Source organism: Nanorana parkeri, unplaced genomic scaffold, assembly GCF_000935625.1.
Source record: "Nanorana parkeri isolate BGI_ZX_2015 unplaced genomic scaffold, ASM93562v1 scaffold131, whole genome shotgun sequence".
In the NCBI taxonomy this organism is placed as follows: Eukaryota; Metazoa; Chordata; class Amphibia; order Anura; family Dicroglossidae; genus Nanorana; species Nanorana parkeri.
In genome coordinates this window covers 1870960-1888943 of record NW_017306399.1, presented here as the reverse complement: position 1 = coordinate 1888943, position 17984 = coordinate 1870960, and the positions used below count along the sequence as shown (strand labels likewise).

At 45.1% G+C, this 17984-nt stretch overlaps 1 protein-coding gene across 1 annotated transcript in view; it reads right to left on the bottom strand.

Moving 5' to 3' along the window:
- The window catches only part of ROR1 (receptor tyrosine kinase like orphan receptor 1), a 194651-nt gene that overhangs the window by 62576 nt on the left and 114091 nt on the right, over nucleotides 1-17984 (bottom strand). The window contains exon 2 of the mRNA XM_018553870.1: nucleotides 4351-4422. Coding sequence (XP_018409372.1) covers nucleotides 4351-4422 — 72 coding nt within the window. The remainder of the gene's footprint in view (nucleotides 1-4350; nucleotides 4423-17984) is intronic.

Below are 17984 nucleotides of genomic sequence, written 5' to 3'. Positions count from 1 at the left end.
TCACTGCTGGATTTTATAATTTATTTAATATTATAAAAGATGAGCTCTGGGCACAAAAACCTTGACTGAAATATTTTACTCAACAACCACAAAGGATAACATTTGAGGATGTGTGCAACAAACATATATATCAAAGATATTATCTTGTAAAAGTAGCAGTGACATCATTACTGTGCTGTGCATAGAGCAGAGGTGTGAGAGGGGCCCTGTAGGCTTCGCCCAGTACAGGCTACCCGTACAATAACTACAGGAGGGGTAGAGACAAGACCGGGCACCCTGCACAAGGAGAGGGAACAGCAATGTCTGCTCTTTACAGCTCCTGTACAAAGGCTACTCAGTACAGGCTGCCTGCAGAGAAAAAAAGAAAGGGCGGAGGCAAGACCAGTCACCCTGCACGAGGAGAGAGCAACAGTGACCCATCTACATTACAGGAAGGGACGGAGACAAGACCAGTCACTCTGCACAAGGAGAAAGCAACAGTGACCCATCTACATTACAGGAGGGGGCGGAGACAAGACCATTCACCCTGCACAAGAAGATAGAGCAGCAGTGAGTGGTCTTTATTACAGGAGGGGGCGGAGACAGGACCAGTCACCCTGCACAAGGAGAGAGAGCAGCAGTGATCGTTTTTTATTACAGGAAGCTCCAAGTTTCACAGATCTGGAAGACATTCATCAAGATTCCAGGAAGAATACGCATGGCTCTTGTATTTAGATTATATTTGCTTATCCCGGAGTTCAGCTTAAAAAATAAACCAGGGACTTTGGCTGCTGTATCCAATAAGAAAGTTGACCTTTAGACTACAGTTCACCCACCAGGCCTGACGTGTCCTCGGAAGGTTGCGTAGTTGGTGATGTGTCTCAAGATGGACATTAGAATGACAAATTCCTCTTCTTCTCGGACATTATGGATGACTCTCCAGTGAACGAGACTGGCCATCAATAGACTGAGTGACGGGATCTCTGGATGTTATGTACTACTTGGATTTGGTTCATTAAGTATCAACACATGTTCCATGGAAGGGAGAGAGACTGAACAGGGGTGACCTGAAGTCACGGGAGAACCTCAGTCCAGAAGAAAAGAATTAATATCTGTCCTGCTGCCCACATGGACGATCTCTACTCTCTTGAAGAGTCTTCAGCAACGCTTCTGTGGGTGGCTGGTCACCCCGAGGTCTGTGGTTCCTTCCTGTGGTGATGGCGGGGCCGGTGGAAGCAACCACAGCGTGAGAGCACACAACACTGGAACAAGGTCAAGCTCAAGAGAGCGGAATTTGATGGGGCGGAACAGGTAAGTATTCGTTCTTTTCTCTGCAGGGAATGTTTTTTTTAACTATTTAGTAAGGAACTCCAGGAAATTTAAGAACTCTTGCAGTTGCGCCCCCCTCCTCCCGCTCTGCAAGGGTTAACTGCTAATTTTTTGTCTAGGAGACTGAATAAAGAAGAAATACTCACCTGATTCTCAATCCTGTTTGGCTGCTGGACCGGTCCCCGCGGCCTCACTCCCCAGTGCTCTATGTCCCGTCATGTCATCATGTCCATTACAGTGTATTAGACATGAGGGTGCTGAGAGACAACTGGAGTGGAGGTGAAGAGAGGCTGCGGGGACCAGTCTAGCAGCTAAGCTGAATCAAGGATTAGGTATTTCTTCTTTATTTGGTCCCCTAGAGTTAGGGTTGGTCCCACTTGCTAAAGAATCTTCAGCATCTGACACTTCCAATGTTGCCTGTTCCCCCCGCTGTGAGCTGTGGTTGCTTCCATCAGCCCCTCCATCACTACAGGAAGGAACCACAGACCTCGGGGTGACCAGGCATCCCTGAAAACGTTGGATGCTGAAGACTTTAAATATACTCAGGGCGGTCTAGGGAGAAGCACCCTGTGGGGTAAGGGGGGTATTGTGTATGAGGGTTAGCGGTGTGTGATAGAGGGAGTGGTGTAAGGGGGGCTTGGTGTGAGGGTGGAGGGGGTTGGGAAATGTGACCATGTTTCACACCAGATTTAGGGTGTAACATGAAACCTGATAGGAAAGGTGGGCCATGCTTTTAAAGGAGCACTCCAGTCAAACATGAAGATTTTGCCTTTGAACTGATTTAGGGAACGCAGCTGGCTGAATGTCCGCTATTTAATTCTCTGCGTTTGCCACCGTCCTTATTTTCAGAATCATCCCAGATATGTGCTGGTGAGTATGCAGACCGGTGAGTTCCCAGGTTCCAAGAACCTCCCATATGGCAGCTCCAGTCACACAATGTATCATAAGGGATTGGGGCGCAGAGCGGCACAATGTCATCGGCTGCACCCCTGTCCACAAGGAGTGCGAGAAGCATCCTGAACCTGCTAACATTAAACTTTATAGAACTCGTATTACAGATAATTAAAAAAACTGTAACAGTGATGATCTCTTCATGTGATAGAAGTTCAATGGTTTCACATGTTGCCTGCAGACGCCCCTTATATAAACCATTGATAAAGAGGAGCAGGCTGGGATCAGATTGTGTTACCCGATACAGATACATGTATATGCAGGGGGCACCTATTTCTCAATTCCTGGTGACCCTTGTGTGCCCCCCCCCAGACTTCCCGGCATACCCTCCCATTCTCTCCTGTGCCTTCCTGCCCTATCCCATAACTAATGAGTAGGGGTCGTGGCAGCAAACACAACACCCACATCCAAAAAATCGCAAGACCAGACAGCTACAATTACAAGGCACGAGGATCTGTTATCACTCCAGGCAATATTTTATAAAAGCGCATAGCAATCAATCAGAACTCCCCGCTCCATGCTCTGAGTGTGTTTTTTTTTTAATGGGTTTAGCACATAATAATAATAATAATAATAATGACTAAATGCAACCAATAACGCCATCATCATCAGTCACAAACGTTGCACTATTAGAGGTTAAAGTAATATTACATTCTCAAACTTGTTTTCAATAATGAATCCAGAGCAAACAAATAGACATTTTTCTGACAGGCAACGTTGGCTGGGATTTCATAATTGCCATTTCCAATAATTACCTGTCCAGTATTATCATGTACCATTGCCAGCATACAAGCCCTGCCGAAGGGGGATCTGTGCTCCCCTGAAGTGTGTTGGATTTCTTACCTTCACATCCTATAAAAACCCCATACTGGGATTACACAATCTTAAATTCCTATAACTAGCTGTCGCGTATAATCGTGCATCATTGTCAGCATACAAGCCCTTAAGAAGGGGGTTTGTGAGCCGCGAATCACGTTGCCTTTTTTCCCTTACATCGCCTCTAATAAAAATCCACAAAGGACTGAATTAATCAGTGCTGCGCTCTCCATTTTCCAATATTCTACAATGATTTCTGGGGACTCCTTGGGAAACCCCTGTCAGGGCGGAAGCTAGGTGGGGGGGCGTGTGCCCCAGGTGCCGCTTTAGGAGGGGTGCCGCTGGGTGTGTAGATGGAGAACTTCCCCCCTGGTGGGGGAGCAACACTAAACCTTTGCCCCGGGTGACAGAATGTCTAGCTTCCCCACTGCCAGCTCAGTGGCGACACAAGGCGGCCAGCTCAGTGGCGACACAAGGGGGGTGCGGCCCGCACACGGGTGACAACACTGACAGTCATTTTGGCGTCACCCCCTCTAAAAAGTCGGGCACTGGGTCATGGACCGAGAGCCCGACAGTGTCAGGAGAGAGGAGGGGACCCGGCAGCATACCCCGGTGTCCCCTCCTCTCTCTGCCGGCATCCATCACCAAGATGGCTGCCGGCAGGTGTCAATTAGATGACCGCGCATGCGCGATGATGTCATTGCGCACACGCGCGATGACGTCACAACGGGGTGTCACCCGGCCTCGGGACGCCCCTGGGGCAGCCTACAAATTTAAGGAATCATACTTTCCATTCCTACTGCTATCCTGGTCCAGTCATGTGGTTCTATCACTACACATACATATCTACTTGTCTTCAAGACATCCACAGCCACTGCTGACCGAAAAGAGGGCGAAGCAGCTGAACCATCACGGTTAGCTATCCAATGCAATAATCCCCATCCCCTTTCAACAATGAACTGTGACTATCCTGCAGGAGGAAAAACCTGCCAAACCATCATACCCATCACTGCATGGACCCATGGACCACCCTGCAGAAGAACAGACCCACCAAGCCAAGTACGCCTTCTGTCCTAAGAAGGATCACATCACATCTTGAAACACTTTCCCCATGTGGAACATTTTAAAAGGTGGGAAAATAACTAACATGTCCATCAAATTTCCCAAATCTCCGTAATTAAACGTCAAAGGGATTACCAGATGACCAAAATTTCCGTTTCAGCACATATTATCAAATCAAAAGGTGTTGCAAAAGAATCCTTCGGCTTTCCGTACCTTTCTCCAGGTCGTTGGAAGAGTTCCATGTTGAGGTAGGAGAGATATCAGCAGCAACGGTCAGTTCGGTTCCTGTGAAGAAAGGGAAACGTTAATATCGGAAGATTTATTGGCTGTTTATAAACTGCGAGATACAGCTCTTCAAACGAGTCATCATTCACAGGCTTAATACATGGAGAATGTGTCATGTGACCAATAATGAGCCGCATGACGTATATGTAAACCCTAAATCTATTTTTCGGTATGTTCAACATTGTGCCATCATTGCATTGTAAAGAAAATTGCTTTTTTTTTGTCAATCTGTTGCATGTCTCCAGACCTAAACCCTATAGAGCATCTGTGGGGCATCCTCAAACGGAAGGAGGAGGAGCGCAAGATCTCTAACATCCACCAGCTCCGTGATGTCGTCATGGAGGAGTGGCAGAGGACTCCAGTGGCAACCTGTGAAGCTCTGGTGAACTCCATGCCCAATAATGATCATCAGAGTGTGAGGAATAAACACGGCTATGGCCAAAGTCCCCATTCCAACCAGTCTTTCGAGTATTTTTCAACGTTTTTAAAGGATAATATTTAATTTTCTATTAAATCAACTAAAAAAATAAGTCTGGGTGTGTTATGAGTCGTAGGCGAGTGGGAGTGAAATTCTCACATCTAATTCATATATATCTCTCCATCAATAATGTCTGGAAACGCCTAACACAGGAGACAGTGGGATTTCACAGTCAATCTTCCTTCAATGCTCCCCATTAATTTAATGTATTTTTTGGAGCGTCTTGCAGTTTCTTCCCTCATATTATTTTAAAAAACTTCCTCAGCATCATGAGGTGGTCCCCCCAAACTAACAATAAGTGCCCTGATTTTTGTTATGGATGACACTTATGACACAGAGATAATTTGACCTAGAGGTGTTTATAGCCAATTAAGAATTTGTGTGCAATTAAAGGGGTTCTAAAGCCTCCCGTTTTTTTGCCTATATCTACTGCTGACGAGCAGTAGATATAGGCAAAAAGTTTTAAAAAAAAACAAAAACCCGCTTAAACAGCGGTTTAGACTGACCTTATTATCGCTGCGCGCTCCCGCGGCGAGAGTCCGGAACTGTTCGTGCGGCCGCAAAGAATCTTGGGGCGGGCGCATGCGCAGTTCGGATTCTCGGCCGGGAGACGAGCAGAGACACAAGGTAAGCCTATGGACGCGTGCTGCAGCTCGCGGTATACTTAAATGCCACAGTATACCGCGAGCTACTGCTCGCGGTATACTGAGATGCCGCAGCTGAAGCGGATCCCGACAATTATGGCGGGATCCGCCCAGCTGCGTGAGTGACAGCTGGCTCTGCCTATCTAGAGGCAGAGCCAGCTGTACCCGCCCCCTCCCACTCACCTCATAGTTAAGGTAAGTGTTGACATTAACATGGGGGGGAATTATCCTTTAATGTCACTTTAAACTCTGCTGGAGGCCAAAGAGATCTTCAGAGCTCATGGCTACCAGTCACCACATTTATTCCTATGGGTAGGACGGTACCCCTTTGGATGGCTGTGTCCACTATGAGTACAGCCCCATTCATGGGAATGACTTTGCCAAGTGGCATGCATGTTCGGAGCTGGGGTCAAGTACATATAATATTACAAATTATGCATAGAAAAAAGACTTTTAGAACCTTAATACATATATATTAATTTATTGACCTATAAAGCATATAGATTAATATTATTATGTTGGCATATGGTTTATAAGGTTGATTAAATTACCAGAATAATAAAATAGTCTTTTTGCATTATTCACAAATTTCAGGAGCCCTTAAAAATTATTGTAAACTATAAAAACATTTAAACAAGATGAGTCAAATAATATTCATCATCTCCTCCTGTAAGGTGCCCTTTTGGATCAAGCGACCATAGAACGGAAGTCAGCTTGCGATTGTAACATGAAAACATTGTATCGACGTGTTAAACGGGAAGAAACAATATAAAATAAACAGGAATTCTGTATGAATAAAGTAAAGGTAGACCCCGCACGGCCAGGAAAACAAACTCTCTGGGTTTCTGCGCCAGCAATATTATCATACATGAAGACAGCGAGGGCTATAGATAAGATTCCATGGTGATCTTATCTCTCTTCTGGCCTCTTGTTGACACAAAGTTATAGTTTGATGTAAGAAGACTCCATTGTTTTATGATAAATCAGAAGTATAGAAAGTATGTGCGACCACCCCGGAGATGCTGAGAGATGGTCTCTGTCCCTCCTCAGCATCTCAAGCTGAAGCTATGGGATTCCTTGTCAAGATACCAATGGAATGACACTGCATCACGGACGGAATGTCTGATCTACGCCTGGTGGCATTGGAGACATATCTAGGAATTCGATCCTAAATTCCTATTTTGGCCATGTGCCTTTGATGGAAGTCAGGGAACGATCCCACTGAATCATAGTCTATAGAGAGGGGATCTCGGCAATTAAAGGAGAACTATGGGGTCAGGGGCTTTTCCCCATAGTTCTCCTTAGGGTAAAGGGAGGACACAAACTAGCGTCCTTCCGTCACCCAAAGCTCAGTATACCGCGAGCTGAAACGAATCTCGACAATTATGTCTGGATCCGCCCAGCTGCATGAGTGACAGCGGGCTCTGCCTATCTAGAGGCAGAGCCAGCAATACCCACCCCTGTCCGTTCCCCCAGTCAGCGCTGGAGGATCGGACAGGGGAGGGGGGAATCCAGTCACTCCCCTGTCACGGCTCACCGGCGGGCATAGATCGAGAAGTGAGCGAGCGCCGGTATGTGTTCGCTCACTTCCCGATCTACTGAGTCGACCTGTGACGGTTTCATTGTCACAGGTCGGCTCAGATTATGAGGCTGAGTGCCAAGCACTCCCCTCATAATTCCCCTTTAAGCACAGGACCTGGGAGCTTCTGGTGTAGGGTGACCCCATAGTTTAGGTGCTTGATAAGGTAAATGGAGATCAGCAAGGGTTAAGTTAGCATTAGGCACTTGGGATGGGGGCTAGTTTTAGGCTTAGAACTCTGGCCCTCCCTGCAGTCTTGCACAATTGTTCTCTCTATTCTGCACTGAAATTGCTTCCTCTACACTGCAAGGTTATCACAATGTGCATTAGAAGCTGCAGCAAGTCAGATAAAGCTCCGCCTCATTTCCTGGCTGGAGGAAATCCAGCATCTTATTTTGGGCACAGCTTCCAGAGTTCAGTTTGTCTTTATCGTGTTCATCCTTCGTACCACCCTGCCCATTCACCAACCGAACATAAGAGCCTCAACGACCAATACAAGCCCTTGTGCTGAATTTTCTGGTGATGGGCAGGGCATGGCACCGTATCAGAGTCAGGGTGAAGGAAAATGTATGACGTGTATCTGGGATTGAGGGGTGACCTGGAAATAATCTGAGATTAACAGATGCCCTTGCCTGCACTTCGGAGGTGTTGTTACATTGTATACTTATTGATTTTCTACGTTCTCTTGTTACATTTTAACCTTTTCCCATATGCCCTCTTCATAAATTAATTGACAACTGTTTGAGGACATGTGAACCTGTCTGTGTCCTTCATTAACTCCGCAGTCCCAACGTCACAGCCAGCTCACCTTTAGGACATTGTTTATTTTACATAGCAGGACACAATAAAAGGTCTAAAAAGGTCATTAACTCCAATGTCCCAAAGTCACAATAAAAGGCGGAATGGCCAAGGTCACCCCTCTGTCTGATTACTGAAGGTATTTTCGGGATTATGTAGAGCGCCGACAATTTTTTTTTGTTCTTGGCTGCCATTTGAATACATAGCTCCCAGCTAGAACCCAAATGGCTTCATTCCCCTTTAAGGGCTCGTTCACACCATGGGGGGTTGGAGGGTTGGGGGGGTGTTAAGGTGCCCACAATATACACATGCTGGTGTACATTGTGCACATGTGCTGCCATGCATTGCTAAAGTGTACCACAGTGCTTTTCTTTTTTCCTTTATTTTAAACTCAAACCTAATTTACCTTTAAACTTTTGAACTCTTACCCTTGCAATGTGTGAGCAGGCCTTCTGCAAGTGTACGCTTTTTAAGTTCCTGGAGTTCTTTTTTAACTGCAATGTATTTTTTATGTATTTTTCTAGCAACAAAAACTCAAAAGAGCGATTCTGTAGCTGCTACGAATTGCTATTACAAAATCACCAATGTGAAACCAATGGGCCTTAGGTAAGCATGAGTGGGGGTGCGTTGGATACTTGGATACTTTAGATGGGGGGATAGGTGGTTTAGATACGTGCACTTTATTTGTAATTGTACTTATCCTTTAAGTAAAGACATTCCATAATTCCATATTGCTGCCTGTGGCTCTGGCACTGGTTAGAACTTTCCATCCATTCTCTGGAAGGGCGGCCGCTGATCTCTAACCAAGAGGTGAGGGTATCAGGTATCACAGCGTACGCTGGCAGGGGTGGAAAATCCACAACTCTAATTGCTGGCCTTTTATTTATGGGGGAAAACCGTGAATTCTGCTGCAGGTGGGAAAAACAGGCCTGGTCATCGGAGGGAAAAACTCCATAACTCTTCGGTGATCGCTTGGAAGCAAATTATAATAGCTTGAAATATCCTGGCTTTTCCAGTACTGGGCCAGCTGTGCACTAAAATCCACCAAAAGAACGCATGTACAGTACTATATATTAAGAACAATTGCCATGTTATTTTTCTATGCAGTTTTTATCTTTTTTTATCCTTTGTTGCATTTCATTGCTGCAGATCTCCTTCAGCCCTTTCAGCTTCTTCCTGTCTACATGCACATGCTCTTCAAGCATGCTGATCAGAACATGCACATGTGCAGGTTCAGGTCGGCATGTAGCCGCGTGCAGCCGCGTCCTCCCATAGGGAGGTACAAGCGGCTGCACACGATGACATGTAGCAGCTGTCCCTCCTGGGAGCAGGTCTCTGCACAGGCATGCATAATGTGCGGATGTGCACGCCTGGTGGGATTATACGCACCAATAAGGCCTATTCGTATTTTGGGGTCTATCTATAAACAATTTGCAGAGCCATTCGCCCTGCAAATTGAGCTTTGAGTTGGCTTTAAACATTTGAGGTTCAGATCTAAAAAGTTTGCACTTCATAAACTTCGGTGGACCGAAATATTAGTCTTGGCCAGCCCGACCCTTTCAAACCCGCCGCCAGTCCGTCCCGCACCTGTTTCCTAATAATGGTCGCGCAGTTTCTGATGTATCTCTTCTAATTATGTTCACAATAAATATTTGAGTTTGGCTGTCGGGGCTGAAGTGCACTTATTGCCTGTTGGACACAATCATCTCCTCAGCGGCCCTTCCTGAGTGATGTCAGTGTGCTTATTATGTTCTTTGGCGCCTGGCGTCACTCGAGGCTCCCATACAAGGGCCATATTGTCCGGGGTGAGAGAGGCGGCAGGCTGAGCGGCCATCTGCACAGAGCCAGGGCATGTTTACACAAGTGTCAGGGTGTCTGCTGTGTCAGGGAAGATGGTGGGCCTTCATCTGTCAGAGCTGAGTCATCATCGCTGTCCTGAGTGCTGAGGAAGTCCTCCTTGACTGGCCTGTCATAGCTGCACAAGCACTCTCATTCAGTGAAAAGAACGTGCTGCTACATTGCTGCCGGATACTTCTCACCGCTCATCCTCCAAATAATTAATTTTGGTGACTTTGTTGGTTTTGAGGCCTCCTAACTAGTGATGAACAACCTGACCTGGGTTTAGTTTGCTTGGTCGTTTACCAAATCTAATCAGAAATCCGAGTTTGGCAAACATCCAAGGGAACAGAAGCCAGGGCCATCTGTGTTCTAGCGAATGATGATGCCCTGCGACCCACGGGGCATCACTGGTTGTCAGAATGTTAGAGATGGGCCGCACAGTGTCACTGGTTGCTAGCACGCAGAAGGGTGTGCCATAACAACCAATGATGCTGTTGGGCCGCCAGTGTGTTAGCAACCAATGATGATGTGAGGACCACACACCACCATTGGTTGCTAAGAAGCTGGCGGCACTACAGTGTCATAGTGTGTCTGTCAGTGTCCTAGAAACCATTGATGCTGCACAGCTCAATCACAAGTCAACCAATACCATTGTGCAGGGATCCCAACCTGAAAGAAGCAATTTCAGGGAGGTGTCCCTCTCATTTCCGTATTCTGACAGTTGCTGTCGTCAGAATAAATGAAAAAAAAAAAGGCATAAGAATGTATAGCTAGATTCCAGCAGTGGGCTATTGCAGAGTGCAATAGCCAATAGGAATCTAGCTATGCATTCGTATGCCTTTTTTTTTCTTTTCTGACTGACGGTCGGGCCGCGGCTCCCGATGTCAGAAAAGAAAAAAAAAAACTATCGCAGGGAAAGGTTTAATCTGCTCGATTAAATGCAGATTAAATCTTTCCGGGAGGAAGTGTTTCTCTCCCGGGGGCCGGGAGCTGCTATCTAATAGCGGGAGACTCCAGGAGCGTCCGGGAAGGTTGGGATGTCTGCATTGTGTGGGCTACTAGGACATAGACAGAGGTTTGGCGGTGGTTGAACTGGCAAAATCTTTGCATGTTCAACGTACTGTGAACAGACTGGGTTCAGGTTGAACTCATGGTTGAACTCGAACCCAAAGCTCATCCATACTCCTAAAGAAGAAGGAGAAGATCTTTGAGCCCCAGAAATTTGTTGGCTGTTCTATGATTTTCTGGTATGGACATCGACATTAAGAGATTTTTGGACTCTTGGTTCTTTGGTCTGACACTTTCATTTAGACTTTTTATACATGGCTTTTAAACTTGGGTCCCCTAGTTAAGGGGCACACTGTTTGTGCTGAGGGCTGCCTCACCTGAGTCAATGCACTCCATATGAATTAGATTGACCTTTTCCAGGCATGATTTATTGATCAGTCGAATCCAATGGCTCAGTTATACATGTTCCTAAAAGCTGCGGAAGTCCTCCTGACTCCTCCTCGACTGGCCACCATAGCTGCACAAATACTCTGCTTCAGACAGTGAAAAGGGCAAAGCTCATGTGATTGTGGTGGTCAAATGACAAGCAATTGGGGCATCTTAAAGTATATCTAAAGACAAAAAATGTTTCCACCTTGCACAGAGTAGGAAATGTGTTTTTCTTTATTCGATTTCTGACACATTGTGGAGATTTCTCTTCAATTCCTACCCTGTAGACATAACATAAGGTTGTGTCAGACGCATAGGGTCACCTCTGAGTCCTGAAATGTTCCCTCAGCTGCAGACCTTCCGACCCCCTACCCCCCTACTTTTTCCTCATCCAACGCTGTACTTCTTTCTTCTTCTTTTGCTCACACTGAACAAAACCCAGGCTGGGGAAGTTCCAGATCCAATGTCATGTCTCTTTAAGGTGGCACTATATACACATCCCACCCTAATGCTACCTATATGACAACCATGATCATTTAATTATTCTTCCAATTCTGGGTTCACCTATGCAAACTGCCTAAATGCATTCTACTTAATGCTCAATAAAAAAAAACATTGAACGCAGATCCCAACAGAAGTTTCTAAACATTTCCTACTGTATTCCAAATGAAAAAAGTGTTTTTGTAGACACATCAAAAATGACTTCCAGGTGACCATTGCAATGATAACTCAATGTGTTTAGACAGAAACATTACACCTGGTGATACCTGCTGCATCCTTCAGCGGAATTATGGGACAGGAAGTTCCCAGGATGGCAAAGCAAAGCTAAGCAGCTCCTTCATGGAGAAACCCTTGAACATCCAGACTCGATAAGGCCGATATTATTCCCCGGTTAAACTGCACATTTTGTTTCATAAACGGTATTCAAAATAATAACTGCGCCCAAATTCTATTCTGCTTTTTAAACAAATAATATGGGAGCCATTCGAATGCTGCCAAAAACTCATCTAATATTCAGCTGCACGATTCGGGGCAGCCAAGAGGAACAGAGACGTTTACCTACATCTGAATACGCGGAGGGATTACACAATGTTCTCAAGATTTGTCTTGGCACTGCGGAAAGACACCATGGCACCATATGTGCATACGAAGCCATTCCGCAACTCTGGATTGCACGGCTCCAGAATGATTGAATATTTAGAAAACCCTTTTCAACCTCAACTGTGAGCAGAAAGAGACAGCGACTGAAGCAAATTCATTTTTATGTGATGAATGATTATTATGTCTTTTATAATTATATCTGCATAAAAGCAGAGCTGCAAACAGTCCCTCATTTGGAGAGAATATCCTTTATTTGGATCCAAGCCCCCCTAGGATGTACAGTAAGTATCCACTCTAACTACTAAAAATCCAACATTAGAGGAACATTTTGCAGGTGCTTTCTACTTGGGAGGGGGGCTTGGGTGTAGGGGTTTTTCTAGGTTCCTAAAAAACCAGGGGACACATTGATAATGCGCTGGGGTGCTTATTCAAATGGTTCCAATGCAAATAAGTTTCAAATAAGCTGATTGGCTTTGGTAAGGCTTTGGGTACCCAGAAGTGACTAAGGCCCCATTCACACTAGCTGCGCCGAGTGACATTTCATTAGGTTCTACAGGCATAGCGTGGTCCAAAGTGGTTTTACTGTGCATTGCGGTGGTGTGAACCAAGCCCATCCGTGACAAGGCAAATTGCCTTGTCTTGCATTGGGGCTGCACTGGAAATGGCCAGCGCAGCCCCAACGCATCTGGTGTGAACCCAGCCTATAGATAAACCAGTATAGATAAACTGAGCACCAAACCAAAAAGGTGAAAGAGTCCAAAAGTACCTTTAATTGTTCATCATTCAATCAAACAAAACCAGCCAAGGCATTTCAGGGGCAACGACACTCCTCCTTCATCAGAGCTTAGAATGGGATTCTAAAACAAAAAAGCCAGGTTGTATAATGACATATTTTTGAAAATTGTGTGTGAGGAGGTTGGGAATGCAGTTACTAGTGACAGTAAAATGGATTATCAGAAGTAAAGAATCATACTTGGGATGATGGTTAAGGACATCTAGGACACTGCCTTTGGTGCCAGGGGGGGCCTGGGCATTATCAGCAGACCAGTCAGTAGGACTGCCATTGTTGACTTCTGATATTGCTAGTGGCCTGGCTGTTAGGCCAACCCCCTGGCTTCAGTACTTTCATAGCCTCTGACAGAGAACAAGCAAGTCAGAGAAAAGTCATGGATCCTTATCTGCATAATTGTTCTTAGTCAATCACTCATACTATAGAAGGATGAGGCTCAGCATGACAACCAGGGGGGCTAGCAGTTGCCAAACAAAGAAAAGTTTCCTTCAATGTTGCTAATGCCTACTAGTTGTCATGAATTATAGATCAATATGGCCGCCCTCAGTCTTTGTAGTCAACAGGTGCACAGGAGCAAGATGGACATGCTGCACAAAACCCCGGCATCCTTAATGAATTGTCCTCAGGCGTCTCGTCTTAACACAGAACCTGCTCGAATTTCCTGACGCTGAGGGAAGAGGATTTTCCCAGTAGGCCTTACACACTTGATGTTTTCATATGAGAGCAGATATAAACATACTTGTTGTGTGTTAAAAAATGTAAGGCCAAGCTGGTGTTGTCAAAACAGTGGGGCGGATGAAGCATAAAACCTTTTTAGCTTGGAGGGGAGAGTGAAAAAAACTATTTGCGAGTGTTGATGGGTTCTTTTCACATTGTGATGATGATTTCCCTAAGTGTTTGCTGCAAATGCTTTCAGCTGTGTCCACGAATTACTACCAGAAGTTCTCTTGGCAAGGGTGGGGGTCATCTATGAAACCAAGGAGCAACTGCGCTACAACTGGCTTTGTTATGAGTTAGGAGGACTTAGACCTAAGGTAGAAGCTTCAACCTCCACTTATATACATTTGGAGTTTAAAAATAAAAGTTTATTTCTGAGTAAAATGGGAAATCCCTCCAACTCATTCCCGTTGTCTTTGAACAAAACCCTCCTTATCCCTTTTTTACTCACCTAAATCCATCCTCATGTGACCCTCCAGGACCTTGTAAAGACCTTGCTGATAGACCCAATGGAAGATGTTCACATCACTAGGCAGTGACGTAGACAACAGAAGGACTCTCAGTCTCTGCAGACCTCATTAAGACCCTGCTGCTGGACCCAATAGGAGGTGTCCACATTACTAGGCAGTGATGTAGACAACAGAAGGACTCTCAGTCTCTGCAGACCTTGCTAAGACCCTGCTAATGGACCCAAAGAGAGGTTTCCACATCACTAGGCAATGATGTAGACAGCAGGAGGACTATAAGTCTCTGCAGACCTTGTTAAGACCCTGCTGGACCCAATAGGAGATGTCCACATCAGTAGGCAGTAATGTACACAACGGAAGGACTCTCACTCTCTGCAGACCTTGTTAAGACCTGCTGATGGACCCAATGGGAAGTTTCCAAATCACAAGGCAATGATGTAGACAACGGAAGGACTCTCAGTCACTGCAATCCAAAAGAGAGAAGATTCAGGACCCACTACATCATGTGACCACAGAACCAAGTAAGTATTCGGGTCATTAAGTTTAAGTTTTTTTGGTTTTTTAAAAATTATTATTAGGTCATTAGCTTGTGGATCCTAGGCCAAGGCTGTACAGGTTTCCTTGACTGCTGCCCAAGTCAAGAATAAGCTCCACCCAAATGCTAAGCGCTGCCCATTTAACTGTCAAATGCCACAATTTAAGGTGTAATTACAAGCAAGACCCTTGTGTTTCAGATGTTGTTGGGAAGAGCTAAAAACCCCGCCAGGTTTTTATTGCTGTCTGCCTATCCATTGAGAAGATCTGCCCTCACTGTTTGTTTTACTTCCCTTCACTTCCTATCCTGGGCACAGCCTGTCACATTTTTAGCAAGTAAGGTTTCACCTTACTTGCTGGCTAGGAAATCTAGCCAGTAAGGACACAGCAATAAAAACAGGACTGGAATTCTAATCCTCCTCTGTACTAAAAAGGGTATTTTATTTCTCTTTATGTCTCTGCCAAAGAGTTTTCTTTTCACTTTATCTCCACGAATAAACTCTCAACAGGAAGTAAAAGATAACGATTAAAACAATAGAGGATCTGCCGCTGGATATCCACATGAAAGAGGATGGAATTAGTCCTGTCAGAGGGCGGGGTTTACTCATGACTTGGCCAGAAGTCGATCCAAGGGGGTTCCACAGGCATACAAGGATTGATCTATCTGCTTGTAGACACCACAAGGAGCAGCACTTTAGCACTACTGTTACCTGAATATTTTAGGCAAGCTTGGGTTCACTTTAAGGGTTTTCTGCCGCAAAGTAAAAACGGGAATATTCCTGCCAAAGATCTGGTAACAGGAGAAGTTGAGTAACAAGGCCGTCTTTGTGATGCTCTGAGACAGCAGATGTGATCTTGCAAGTTAAGAGAGAATATAAATACCACACAGACTTTACGCCAGATGCAGGGACTGTACGTATAACCCCATACAGGGAATTCTCCTCACGTTATAAAGGATAAAGTATTAGCAGCCGTCCCGAGCATGAACACGGCTCTTTCTATAATGTTGTGGCCCTAACCAAAGTCTGTGTATCCAGCTGTTTGCACGCAGCAACTTAAAGCCCAACACCGGGCTAAAATCTTTTTTTTTTTTTGGGTGTGTGTAAGGTTTAGGACCGCTATCAGGCTTTTATATCGTCTGATCCCTCTTAGGGAGATTTTCCACTGCTTCCTGAGTCACCTGGATGAGACCTGACAGAGGTTCTAACCCTTGGCTGTAGCTCCACTTATTTTTCCAGTTTACCTGTCTATTCTAAGCTGGTTTGTTGAAACAAAAAAAAGAGAGAAAAGGGCCTGTTTACAGAGCTCAGAAGCTCAAGCTCACTTCCGCACATACAACTAAACAAGTGTGAGGTGTGACCCCCCCATCTGCTTGATCTGTTTAGGCATGTGAGTTTCAATGAAAGAGAGAGAGTATGAAAACAAACAGCTTATCTGTTAAATCCATCATGCTCTGTGACACCTTTGCAACGAGTGTGTCCTATATCACATTATTAATATTATACAGGATTTATATAGCGCCAACAGTTTGCGCAGCGCTTTACAATATAAGGAAGACATTACGATCACAATACAATACAAGACAAGATGGTAAGGGGGGTCCTGCCCCTGAGGGATTACAATCTAAAAGGGAGGGGCCAGTGATACATGAGGAGGTAGCTGTGTGGGGATGAATTGTTTGAGAAAGTGATGATTGAGTGGTTAGGTTGAGGTGGGATAGGCTTCCCTGAAGAGATGAGTCTTAAGGGATCGCCTAAAGGCAGTCAGAGTGGGAGATAGTCGGACAGGTTGGGGTAAAGAGTTCCAGAGGATGGGAGAGATTACATAAGTATTGAAATGGATATGAAACATTAGTTTAAAAAATCGGCACCCCCGACCCCCTATTTTTAAATAATTCTTCTTCTCAGTGCCTTCTTCAATGTCTATGGTGGCCTTCCTCCACTGCTGAATAGGTGTGCACATTATGACATGTATGCGCTGTTCTGTGTATTCCACTGTGAGCCCAGACTGCATGATGATGCAAATGGGGTAGGGGAGGTGTGTCCTGCCTATGAGGAGCCTTAACCAGGGGGTTATGGACTGAACCTGGAGGAGAGCTTTAAATATAAAATAATATTATACTCAAATTAATTCTGACTTCCAGGCCAATTCCAATCAAAACTATTTCAACTTGGTCCACTCACTGGATTCGTTTGGCCACCCCAGTGGAGACATACCAACACCCATTACCCAACCATAACAGCCATTACTAAGCCAAATGATGGCGTCATGCTCATTCAGTAGATGCTCCAGAATGTGGAATAAATGAACTGAGGACTAAAGAGGATAATTTTGCTGACTCATTTACTTGCTCCTGGGAGTTACCATTTAATGTGACCTTCATATGTTAACTGGTGTGAAGAGCCCTAAAATAAAACAACTTGTGTACATTTACAGATGGTAGTTTCGTAAGATGCTATTGCCCATTTAGGATTAGTGATCCTTGAAGGCAAGGTATTATCAGGATAGAAACATTTCTAATTAGTTCTGCTCCAAATGATAAGCATATCCCGAGGCTCTCGCCTGTGAAGGTTCCAAAGTCTGTAAGATAAAAGGGTATTATTGTGTATCCACCATGGAAGCCATCTTGCCTCCAGGTGAGCCAGGCTCCCACAACTAACAGCAGCAGAATGCCGGGGTCACACCCTCTGGGTTCCAGTAAATACCAGAATAATCTATAATGTATATTGCTATGAGCATCACATACTAGAACATCAGCTGTACAACAGAGGCATCCTTTGTGAGAGTGTGATATTAAGATCCATAGAATGTTCATTAGTTCAGCCATTTTATGTCTTTCCCCTTCGTGATGTCATCAGTCCTTAATGGATTTATGAAATGCTTCAGGCCTCTATGTTGAATGTTGTCACAGGATCTTTGGTACTGGCATCTGTTTCAGTAGATGGACCTAAATACAACTGTAGAGCGTTGACTTCTACCCGATGGTCATCAGATGTCCATGATTAGCTTTGAGGGAACCTGTGTTTTGTACATGATGGTCATCAGATGTCCATGGCCAGCTTTGAGGGAACCTGTGTTTTGTACATGATGGTCATCAGATGTCCATGGCCAGCTTTGAGGGAACCGGTGTTTTGTACATGATGGTCATCAGATGTCCATGGCCAGCTTTGAGGGAACC